This window comes from Brachycentrus maculatus, unplaced genomic scaffold (genome assembly GCF_059751285.1).
Source record: "Brachycentrus maculatus isolate JH-2025_06_01 unplaced genomic scaffold, ASM5975128v1 h1tg000202l, whole genome shotgun sequence".
In the NCBI taxonomy this organism is placed as follows: Eukaryota; Metazoa; Arthropoda; class Insecta; order Trichoptera; family Brachycentridae; genus Brachycentrus; species Brachycentrus maculatus.
The window spans coordinates 1,856,303-1,869,159 of NW_028280953.1; the positions used below are offsets into that span (position 1 = coordinate 1,856,303).

The 12,857-nt window shown below is 34.7% G+C and overlaps 1 protein-coding gene across 1 annotated transcript in view; it reads right to left on the reverse strand.

The window, feature by feature from the left end:
• The window catches only part of tyn (trynity), an 82,310-nt gene that overhangs the window by 27,828 nt on the left and 41,625 nt on the right, over positions 1-12,857 (reverse strand). Inside the window, exons 6-7 of the mRNA XM_088263727.1 lie at positions 11,780-12,046; positions 9,992-10,223 (exon numbers count right to left, since the gene is read on the reverse strand). Coding sequence (XP_088119853.1) covers positions 9,992-10,223; positions 11,780-12,046 — 499 coding nt within the window. The remainder of the gene's footprint in view (positions 1-9,991; positions 10,224-11,779; positions 12,047-12,857) is intronic.

Here is a 12,857-nt window from a genome sequence, read left to right on the forward strand (position 1 = left end):
TGTCTTATATGTTCTTATAACAACTCTTTATATTTTTTTGTAACTTATACTTAAAACAACTCTATATTTATTTGTAACTTATACTTACAACAACTCTCTATTTTTTTGTAAATTATACTTATAACAACTCTATATTTTTTGTAACTTATACTTATAATAATTCTCTATTTTTTGTAACTTATACTTATAATAACTATATATATTTTTTTGTAACTTATACTTATAATAACTCTATATTTTTTTGTAACTTATACTTATAACAACTCTATATTTTTTTGTAACTTATAATTATAACAACTGTATATTTTTTGTAACTTATACTTATAATAATTCTCTATTTTTTGTAACTTATACTTAAAACAACTTTCTATTTTTTTGTAACTTATACTAATAACAACTCTATATTTTTATCCTGCTCTGGTACCTTCCTATTAATGTCTGTTGCGGTGAGAACGTCCACATACAATAATATATAAAGCTCTTTCGGACACAAACAAGATGGCTTGTATCAATGTACATGGTACTATACAATAGATATATGAATACACTTATAAAATAAAAAGATTACAAGCACTCCGTGTATTTCTACGGCTCATTGTTCGATCCAGATCTAGAGATTAAAACACTAATTAATTTAGTACAGTTATTTAGTGCTTAATGATAAGTTACTTGAACAATGAGATGAGAGGTGTGAACATTTTTTACACCGGTTTAATTTGAAAATTCACCCACCCGTAAAATCAAGTTCATGGGTTCTGCCTGGAGGTTCGTGGATTCGGCTGTTTGGGTAGAATATTAATAATACATAATTAATAGATTCAGCTGTTTGCGCAGAATACTAATATGATATACCTAAATTTGTTTCGATTTAAAATTTTGCTTGAATTGTTTATTGAAGATACAGATTTAAGCTTCTTTTCTTGTAGACGTATCACTCATGTAGTACATGCTTGCTAACTTGCATGCTTTGTACAATAAAACATAATTAATAGATTGAGCTGTTTGCGCAGAATATTAATATCATATACCTAAATTTGTTTCGATTTAAAATTTTGCTTGAATTGTTTATTGAAGAGACAGATTTAAGCTCCTTTTTCTTGTAGACGTATCACTCATGTAGTACGTGCTTACTAACTTTTTACTGTTTACTTAAGTATTTAATTTAATTTTTGTTTTCTGTTAGTCAAGTACTTTGTATTTTTTGTATTTTATAAAAACAGTTTTATTCTGGTTCTACTTCTTACAATGTCTTATTGTATTCTTGCCAGTGCCCTTTTCTATGGACCTAAATATAATGCATACCCACACACAGGCCATGCCTTTGTGGGATCTTTTTTGAATTAATATTTTATTTATATGTTTTGTATTTGTATTTATATCCATTATGTTGCATAATGCAAAAGAATTTAAAATAAAGAAAAAATATATAATAATAGATTTACCTGTTTGCACAGAATTTAAATATGACCTAATAATGGATTCGGATGTTCGCGTTGAACATTAATATGACATATTTAATAGATTCAAATGTTTGCGCAGAATATTTATATAACACAATCAATAGATTCGTATATTTGTGCAGAATTTTAATATGATTTAATAATAGATTCATCTGTTTGCGTAGAATGTTAATATGACACCATTAAAAGCTTCAGATGTTTGTGTTAATTAATATGCCATAATTAATAGATTTGGATATTTGCGCAGTATATCAATATATAATAATAAAACCCTTATCCGCACCCCAATGATGCATAGGGCACTGTGTCATATAAACGCAGTGTTGTCTTGATCGTTTACACATGAAGGAAAGGTGATCAGCCCTCCGCTTCAGGTACCAGTCCATGGTAGTATTGAATAAATATTACAGTGAATAAATCACTTATATTTATTTTACCCCCCTTGGGAATCGAACCCGGGACCTCCAGAACGGTAGCCGAGCGTGCTGACCATTACACTACGGAGGCGGACATATCAATATGACATAATTAATGTATTCGGATGCTAGCGCAGAATATTAAAATGACATTATTAATAGATTCACCTGTTTGCGCAGAATAGTAATATGACATAATAAGAGATTCACATGTATGCGCAGAATATCAATATGACGTAATTAATAGCTTCGGATGTTTGCGCAGAATGATAATATGACATAATTAATAGATTCGTATATTTGAGCAGAATATTAGAATAACATTATTAATAGATTCATATATTTGCGTAGAATATCAAAATGACATTATTAATAGATTAGGATATTTGCGTAGCATATTAATATGACAATTAATGGATTCGTCTGCTTGCGCAGAATATAATCAATACACAATAATAGATTCAAACGTTTGGGTCGGACATTAACAAACAATATAAATATTACATGAAATCTAACCGATGCAGTGCCCTATGCACCATTGGGTGCGGATACGGACCAAAAAATAATGTTACTGTAACGAATTTAACCAGTTTTTGCACTGCTTTTTTTAAAATTACCTAACGTCCAAGTGACTCTGAAATCTAGCTACGGCTTATGCAACACCGCTTATCATATCCCTACTCAGGCTTCAACTTTTTAATAGATTTATATTATCCACTGACACTTCGTGATGGAATTGCATTTTTAATAAATTATTGGATTAAAACCAGTATTTTTAGCTTTTCCACTTTATTTTTATTTGACCAGCGACCGGGTTTCGTCGTTACCGACATCATCAGACTGGTCAGTCTTTTTAAGTTTCATAGGCTATGCCTACTTGTGAGTGGATTTACTCTTTATGTTTAAAGTTACTATGATTTCATGCAATTCATGAGTGAAAATTCTAGGCAAAAACACACGTTTTTGCACTGCATTTAGTCGTATATTTTTTATCATATTCTTCGCGAGACTCCCACATTTAGCGTACATATTTTAAGCTCACCTGGCAACAAATAATTGATAACGTGCGCAAACAATTTACTCCGACTTCCTGTGCATAATTTTACGACACCAAAAGACATCTGCTCGGTTTTAAGTAAAACGATTTCGCACGGACCTGGTTTTTAAACTGCATGAAGAATCCGCTGAGATTCCGCAATAAATTGGGCTGAACAAGGTCCGTGAACTTTACACAATGGAAGCGATCAAATTAAACTATATTTACAGCGACAGGCAAACTTTCCGGACGACCCTCAATTTGTATTATGTCAGCTTTTTAAGTATACGTCGAAAATCTAAAACCAATGTCAAAAATGTCTATAACCAGAGTCGGGTTGTGGTCCCGTGGTTAGTGTCGCGGACTTTTGAGTCAGAGTTCCTGGATCCAAACCCAGTCTACCATAATAACTAACTTACTAACCATCATGCCACTTCCCCGCAGGGGTAGGCAGAGAACGCCACACCACTCTATCTTTGCAAACATTCTTCGGCTCTTCCACGTTCATGCATCTCCTCATACATACCCGCCGATTGTTACGACTCCTAACCTGACCACTTTCAAGTATTTGGCATACCTGATCGTGCCATGTTTTTCTCGGTCTTTCTCTGCTCCTTTTTCCAATTACAATCTCCTGATAAATTTGTTTTACCGTTCTTTCCTCACTCATTCGTTCTACATATCCAAACCATCTCAACACACCTTTCTTAATTTGTCTTGTCTCAGCTTTGCATTCCTTCCTTATTTCACTATTCGCACATCTATCTTACATCGTTTTGTCGCACATTCTTCTGACAGATCGCATTTCTACCGCATTCAGTCTAATTTCATCCTTCTTTAGCCAACTCCATGTTTCACTTCCATACATCAAATTTGACATTTGTGAACTAGACAGCTGCAGTATACAGATTTAGAGTGGCGTAAAAGTAATTATCCAATTTTGTAAATGAATAACTTTTTTAAATAAAATAAAAAAATTGAGTGATGGGAATCTTTATTTGGACCTTGATTTTTTTCTGTTAAGTGGGAAAGATGATACGCGTCAAGTGTTGATACATATTTGTGCACGTTTTATCAATATGTTTGTATACTGCAGCTGTCTAGTTCACAAATACCGAAAAAATACAATTTAGTAGTATTTTTGACATCTCATCAAAGATGAAGAAGAATATGGAAGTCTGGGAATTTACGGGGATGACGACCGTCATAGGCTGGTTTAAGTGATCAATTTATATACTTTGTGCCAGTAAAAAATACGAACAAAAATAAATTATATTTGCAACAAACATTAACAATAAAAAATAAGTCTATGTCCCTCTCCAAGCACAAAAGCTTAGTCTCTTTATTAGAGAGAACTACGTTATTAATTTTAAAGATAGTAAAGTGAAAATATCTTAAAATAAATTGAATTATTTAAAAAAATATTGTTACTATGTTAACAAAATTAAATGATTTTTTTTATTACAATGATTAAAGAAAACACTTGTTTTTTACCACTTGAGTTTTATTATAGACTACATGTTTCAGAAGTTAAACTTCCATCATTCAGGTCCGTATAATAACTATTAATAATAGTTATTATAATAGTTATTATAATAGTTATTATAACAGTTATTATACAGACCTGAATGATGGAAGTTTAACTTCTGAAACATGTAGTCTATAATAAAACTCAAGTGGTAAAAAACGAAGTGTTTTCTTGAATCATTGTAACATGTCTTACCACAAAATTAATGCCGAAACAATAAATAAAATATTTTTTTTATTCATTTGAACCCCCCTGGGAATAGAACCCAGGATCTTCAACATAGTGGCCAAATGCGGTAATCATTACACTACGAAGGCAGATAAAACATATAACTAAACTTTAGGTCGAGTTGAAAAGGTTAGAAGTTTAAAGCAAGAGCAAAAATAGTACAATGTAACAATCTTTTAGAAGTAGATCGAGTCGTAATTGAAAAGTAATTACGTCTGAAGCAAATCGTGAATGTGTGGTTACAGTTTGTTACAAAGATTTGACCATTAACTTGTTTAAAATTTGTTACAAAGACTCCTCCATTAACTTTGTAAATAAAGAAAAAAACGTAATTTAATGATGACTCCCAGTTGGGACTTGTCAGATGGAATGATTTATGGAGATGAGTGACTTTCAAGGTGTTCCAACGCTTTAATAACTATATTTATTCGTTTTTAATAGATTTTTTATAAAGTAATTTAATTATAACATCAACATAGATGAATGGGTGTATTGAGATGAGGAATGGATTCTGAATATTTACAGGGTATACGACCTGGCTTAAATTACTGTCTGAATTATTTATTCTTTTTATTTTTTTTCATTCAGACCCCAATGGTGCATAGGGCACTGCATCATATAAACAAAGTGTTATCTTGATCATTAACTCATGAAGGAAAGGTGATCAGCCCCCCGCTTCAGGTACAAGTCCATAGTAATATTGAATAAATATTACAGTGAAAAAAATCACATATATTTATTTGACACCCCCCCCCCTGGGAATCGAACCCGTGACCTCCAGAATGGTAACCGAACGTGCTGACCATTACACTACGGAGGCAGACGATTTCATTACTCTTCTCATATTTTAATGTTGAATTTTTCTAAGGTTTTTCTTGTTTAAAGTTTATTATAATTAGCGTATACCATCCTAAAACTGACATTATATAAAAATAAAAACATCTCTTGGAAACTAATCATTCGTCCCTTTGGCTGCAAATAGCTGAAAGAGCAATTGAAGCATTCTTGTAAGAAATATGAAATATTCGCATATTTATTATTAGTGATATTATGATATTTATTTTAAAATATACATTATTTACTTATTTGTCCGCCTCCGTAGTGTAATGGCCAGCACGTTCGGCTACCGTTCCGGAGGTCCCGGGTTTGATTCCCAGGGGGGGGGATCAAATAAATATAGGTGATTTTTTCACTCAAATATTAATTCAATATCACCCTGGACTGGTACCTGAAGCGGAGGGCTGATCACCTTTCCTTCATGTGTTAACGATCAAGATAAAACTGCGTTTATATATGATGCAGTGCCCTATGCACCATTGGGGTGCGGGTAAGGGTTTGATTATTTTAAAAACAGTACAGCTGGAGTCAATCATTAGTATATGCCTCCGTAGTCTAGTTGTCATGCCGTAGTGCACAGTCGTGGTGTAAATTCGAAGTGAAGTTTCAACCCAAATGAGTAAAAATTAAGCATGGAGTTGGCAAAAGAAGGATGAAAACGCAAAAAACATGTTACTTATAACCTCTTAAGGTTGGAGCAGTGACCCCTCTCGGCATTCAATACAAAATAACCAAAAAAAATGGTAAAACCGATTATTAATTTCAATAAGTAACTACGATTTTTCATTCATTTCAATGGCGAGTTATAATTATTCTTGTAAAAAAATCGATTCAATTAACACACAATACAATATGGCTTCGTACATTGATGAACTATATGCAGTGTATTCGGCAATTACTTTTTTTAAGTAGGTATTTTTATTTTTATTTTTGCTTGAATGGTTTCCGCAGATATTTTGTGGCACATTTTAAAAACTTTATCAAATTAATTAACTTTGTTTTAACCACTTTTTTATTCATAATAAATAATAATAAAACCCTTATCCGCACCCCAATGGTGCATAGGGCACTGTGTCATATAAACGTAGTGTTATCTTGATCGTTAACACATGAAGGAAAGGTGATCAGCCCTCCGCTTCAGGTATCAGTCCAGGGTTTCACTTTTTTACTAATACAATTTAACCTACCGGTTTCAACAAGAACCTTGCTGTCAACAAAAACATAACATTTAGGATTTTTACAGAGTGAGTGGAAGTTTTTAATGAGAGTATTTTAATGCTTTTAATGTTTTTGAATTAAAATAAACCCTGATGATGACAAGGTTCTTGTTGAATCCGGTAGGTTTAATTGTATTAATAAAAAAAGTGGTGAAAACAAAGTTAATTTATTTTATAAAGGTACTTAATTGATTCACAATCACGTTGCTTCCCCACAGGGGTAGGCAGTGATAACAGAACACTACACACTCAGTCTTTGAAAAAAAATTATTCGCCAATTCCACATTCATGCATCTCCTCATACATACCCGCTGAGCATTCCGCATACATACCACGTTTTAGTTTTTAAAATACTTGATCATGCCAATTTTTCTTCAGTCTTCCTCTGCTTCTTTTTACACCTATCTCACTCAATCGTTCTACACATCTAAACGATCCCAACACACTTTTCTTAATTTTATCGATAATGCTTATTTCAGCCTTGCATTTTTTCCTTCTTTCACTATTTAACTAACTAACCACCATCACCTCGCTTCCCCATAGACGTAGGCAGAGAGGAGAGAACCCCACACTTCTCATTCTTTGAAAACATTCTTCATCACTTCCACATTCATTCAACTCCTCGTATATACACGCTGATTATTCCGACTCTTGATATTACCACTCCCAAGTACTAAAAATTCAAAATACTTGATCACGCCAAGTTTTCTTTGGTCATCCTCTGCTCCTATTTCCAACTGTATTAGGTCAGTTGACAAAAATTGATGAGGCAATAGGGCAATCTATCAGATTTAGTGTGTCCGTCTCTGTAGTGTAATGGTCAGCACGCTCGGCTACCGTTCTGGAGGTCCCGGGTTCGATTCCCAGGGGGGGTAAAATAAATATGAGTGATTTTTTCACTGTAATATTTATTCAATACTACCCTGGACTGGTACCTGAAGCGGAGGGCTGATCACCTTTCCTTCATGTGTAAAACGATCAAGATAACACTGCATTTATATGACGCAGTGCCCTATGCACCATTGGGGTGAGGATAAGGGTTTTTATTATAATTTATTTTATTTAGAAAATATGACAAGACGAAAAAAATGAATGAGCTATGTGACAAATCTTGATAAGAAGGAACAAAATCCACGTTATGATATATAAACCTTGTACATAAAAAGTAAGGTAAATAATAAAAACAATTCCCATCTAAAAATCCTTCTTTCGCCAACTCCATACTTCACTCCCATACATTAGACTTCATACTGAAATCAAAACGTAATAACTACCTACTTTGTATAGTATAATATCCAATACATTCTCACGTCGATGTGAATTCATAAATTATAAAGCTGCGTGGTTTAATTATCGAAATATCAGTTAATTGGCAGGAAGCCAACCATTTGGACGCCCCTCGGGCGCTGCACTAAGGATGAGAAACTTGTTATAAGAGGAGTTTATGAATCTCGAACATAATGGCGGGGCGTTCAAAAAGTTCTCGACTTGCATTCATTAATTATTTATAAGCAAAAAACTGCTTCCCAAAAGTTGTTTTTTTTTATTGGTGTGGTTTATGCATCTCATCTTATTTAATAACTTGTATTCATATGTATCACAGTAAAGTTTAAAAAAACACTAGCAAAAGTAACTATGTGATTTTACAGTTACTGTGAATGAACGGATGGATTACTTTTACAGTTTAGTTTATATATATATATATATACATATATATATATATATATATATATATATATATATATATATATATATATATATATATATATATATATATGTATATATATATATGTATATATATATATATATATATATATATATATATATATATATATATATATATATATATATATATATATATATATATATATATATATATATATGTATATATATATGTATATATATATATATATATATATATATATATATATATATATATATATATATATATATATATATATATACAACATTTTGAGTGTGTTCAAATCCTTGTTCACTAATCAGCGTTACTCCGAGTATGATTCATGTTTTATGTTGACCTATCAACATAGAGTATTAAACCAGCATAATCCCTGTAAATACCAGACGTCCATATTCTTCTTCATCTATGTTGAGATGTAAAAATATAAAAATAACTCCTACGTGGATAAAATAACCCTGATTTGTGAAGAAAGATTTAGACACATCCAAAATGTTGCGAATAAAATAACCTGTCAAATTATAAGGGTGTTAATTAAAAAAAAAAAAGTTATGTTAAATGATTCGGTAAGGATCTTGCATACATTTAAAATGGTATCTGCTATATAAAGTTTACTTAAATCAATCATAGATAATGTCGCGACCTCGCACATAAAGCGACGTATTAATCGTAGCCCGACGTCGACTATCACTTGAGAATAATTGTCCTCTTCTTGGGCAACTCCAAACGGCGCCTCGACGCTTCTGATCCCCGTCCAATCTCATATATTCCGAAGCCAGATCTGTCTTCTGCCCACACCTTGTCGACCCTCTATTAGGTGCAATAGCTCGTTCTTATCTCCTCTCAGCACATGCCCCAGATAGGACACCTTTCAGACTTTGATACCAGTTAGCAACTGTCTCTTCGCTCTTGCTCTTTGGAGTACATTCAATTTCAATTTTCAATTCAATTTCAATTTATTCAACAACAAAAATTAATGTATCCATAACAAACAATATTCAAGACGTATATATCAAAAGAAGCAAGAAGACTTAAATGCGTAGAAGAATCCCGGATTCGGACACGTGGAACAGATCAATATCCAATGTGATATTGTTCAACATGGCGGTAGCTCTTCCTACATAACCATCGGCAGGTTGGTCCTGTATATAGGAATGTGAAACAATCTATGCCGACGCTGTCTTAGGTAACTATCGGGAACATACAGACCAATGTTCCGGATGATTTCAAGATTATCGATCATACCGCGCAATAATCGATAAAAATGCGTAATCAAAGACACGTTCCTTCTATTCCCTAAACTATTGTAGCCAAGCATACCCTGGAGAAACTGGGTCGGGTTGAGCCAAGGATAATAGCCGTACTCTCTCATGTAGAGATTCACGTTGCTGACTCTATCGGTCCATGGAATGCGTAGAATTTTACGATGTAGTCACATTTCGAATGCCTCTAGCCAGTTCATTGTACTAATCTTGAAGGTCGATTCAACTCCATGTAGAAGTATTGACCAAATGTAGCATAATGTAACAGAATAATATTTTAAATAGACATAAAACAACAAGTCACTTACTTTCGCAGAAGTTCTCAAAGTAGTTCCCTGTGATATCCCCATCGTCGATGAGCGGTCTTTCGGCGTTCAGGTAAGTAGAAGGTCCATCGGGCAGGGACCTGTGGTCCAGATGGAACAGCCTGCAGTTGTATTGGAAGGCAGGAGAAGCTGCGGCGCCCAAGAAGAGGAACGATCTGCACAGGAACTCAGTTTCTATCTCACAAGCCAAGCGACAGGCGGACTCGGAGGTGACCTGCCAAGAAAACAAACACATCGAGATAGAGAAATGTATACGACTCTAACTTGAAGAAAAATATTCAAAGATACAGGAATGACTGCCATATATTTATCATTCAAGGAATCCCAGAGAATATGGCAGGAGATACTATGATATCGGTTACGACAAAACCAGGTTGCTGGTCAAATAAAATTCATGTGGAAAAAACTACATACTTAGTTGTTATTTTATTCTATAAAAAGCAGTTCCACCAAGAAATGTCAGTACAAAACTTAAATCTATAGTTAAACTACAAACAATTATTGCCAAATTCTTAAATGATATAATGAACATCTATGGGCCCAGAAAAGGGCATTATTTAGAGCTCTTAAGTGATGACATGACACATAAAGAAAAAGAAAAATGGCAAATCAAAAAACTTATAAAGAGGGTTTCAAATATTTACGTATAGGGTTGATAAAGCGTAGACGGAAGGCAAATCTCCTAGCTCCAGAATAAACCAGATTGGACGAGGATCAGAACAGTTGAGATTCTGTTCAGAGCTGCCCCAGACATGGACACTTAGTCTCAAGCGATATTAGACCAAGAAGGACCTGATATGACATACTCAGCAAAAGATCGATTGCTTGAACAATAATTTAAAAAAAAATCAATGGCAAAGTATGATTGCGATGCGATTTTCGACATGCTATCAATCATGACTGTCAATTGGAAATCATACACCCACCCACGATACAGGGTAAAAATACTCCTCCTTAAACCTTACTCACTCGCAATGGTGCATAGGCCACTGTATTGTCTAGAAGAAGTGTTATATGAACAGAGGAAGATCACCACACGATGGACCGATCAAGTTACAGTACAGCAATAGGAACCTCGGTGCCTACTGCTGCACTGTAACTGGTGCAGCGTAATCAAGGGATAACTGGAGACGAGTCACTGCTTCCACAATGATCACAACCCTTTAGTTATGTTAGCTCACAACATCTCCCTGAATCCGCAGGAGATGCTAAGAAGCGGAGTCGTCACCAAGTTGTACTTGGGACTACCTGGAAAGTATAGTTGTGGAGATGAAAAACTACAATGAAGGAGGATAAACGTCGGAGCCGGATAATACTTACGGAGCTCAATGCAGTGGAGTGAAGCGGCTGAACGCTGCTCTAACCTCCTTTTTTCTCTCCCAAATAATGCATACCCGAAAGCACTTAAGCAAAAGTGCAAGAATCCCGTACCCGTAACATGACCTTGCATATATAAGCAGGGTGCAAAAAAAATGTGAGGGGAAAAAAAAAGTACACAAAATGCCCAACCCTCTTCTAGCGGAACGGAACGTCTGCTGACAACCGTCAACAGTCCGGCTTGTAATGAAGCTCAGTTCAGTAATGAGGACTAAGACGGATGGAAAGTGTCTCTTACCTGCAGTTCGTTGTCCACTGAATAGTGCAACACTGCGTACTACCACCCCGGTGGTTGGAGCGCTACGTGCAGCGCAGTCAAGGGATAACTGGAGAAGTCATTGCTTCCAGAACATTAAGTAATGAGGACTAAGATGCAGAAGAAGTCTCTCTCACCTGCAGTTCCTTGTCCACGTAATAGTGAAGTCCCGCATACTGGGCCACCTTGTCCTCCGCGACGCCGAGGCGCGGCTGCGCAAAGCCTCGATTGTCCTTGCACGCCTGGCCGGCGCGCAAACAGAGGTTCTCGAAGTAGTCCGTGCCGGGCGAGTCGGCCAGGCGCGGCGCGGCGCCCGTGCCGCCGCCGGTGCGCCTGTCGGCCTCGCTCAGCGCGCAGCGCATCGTGCCGTACTCGTACTCCGCGGAGCGACAAGTAAAACGTTTCTGGGGACAAATATATCAAATAGCGTAAGTATTAAGGTATATATCGGTAGTGTAAAGGCAAAGGGGTATTTCTGTCTAAGACCAAATTTTACAGGAGAGCAAAAACAAACATGTGAAATTAAATATTTTGTTCGGATGGCATATGTACGTATCTTAATAAAACTAAATAAGGGTTGCAACAACAGCTATATCCTTTTGCCAGATTATGGAAAACACTATTTTAGACATTTTGAGGAACAAACATAGAAAATGAAAAATTTGACAGATATACTTTTTATATATACTCAGATATACCCTTATATATATACAAATATACAAATATACCCTTTACCATTACACTACCGATAAGTATTATATATCGGTGGTTGATAGCTGGAGAAGAGTCATTGCCTCGACAGGGGTCACAACTCTTAGTAATGAGGAGAAGAATATACATATCGCTCACTCCTTTCAAGAACGTCATAAATAAAAAAAAACTGGATTTTTCAGGAGAACGTTTTTAAAGTTTAAAAATATAATACAATGAATTAAAAATAAATATCAATAAACTTTGAACTTTTTACTATGCAACAGATCTTTTTAGGTAACAACTGAAGGTTTTTTCTCCATTTGAAAAATATTTAGTATATTTAAAAAAATAGTTTTGTAAAAACGTATTGAAAAATGTGCCATCGGCACGGGAAAATTCAGTGAGGGCTCTTTGTTGTAATATAAAATTATGCGTATGATAAAATATAAATAAATGTAAAACATCTTCTCTAGGTAACTAGAAACTACTGAAATGCGAATGCTCAGGTGGTCAGCTGGAGTG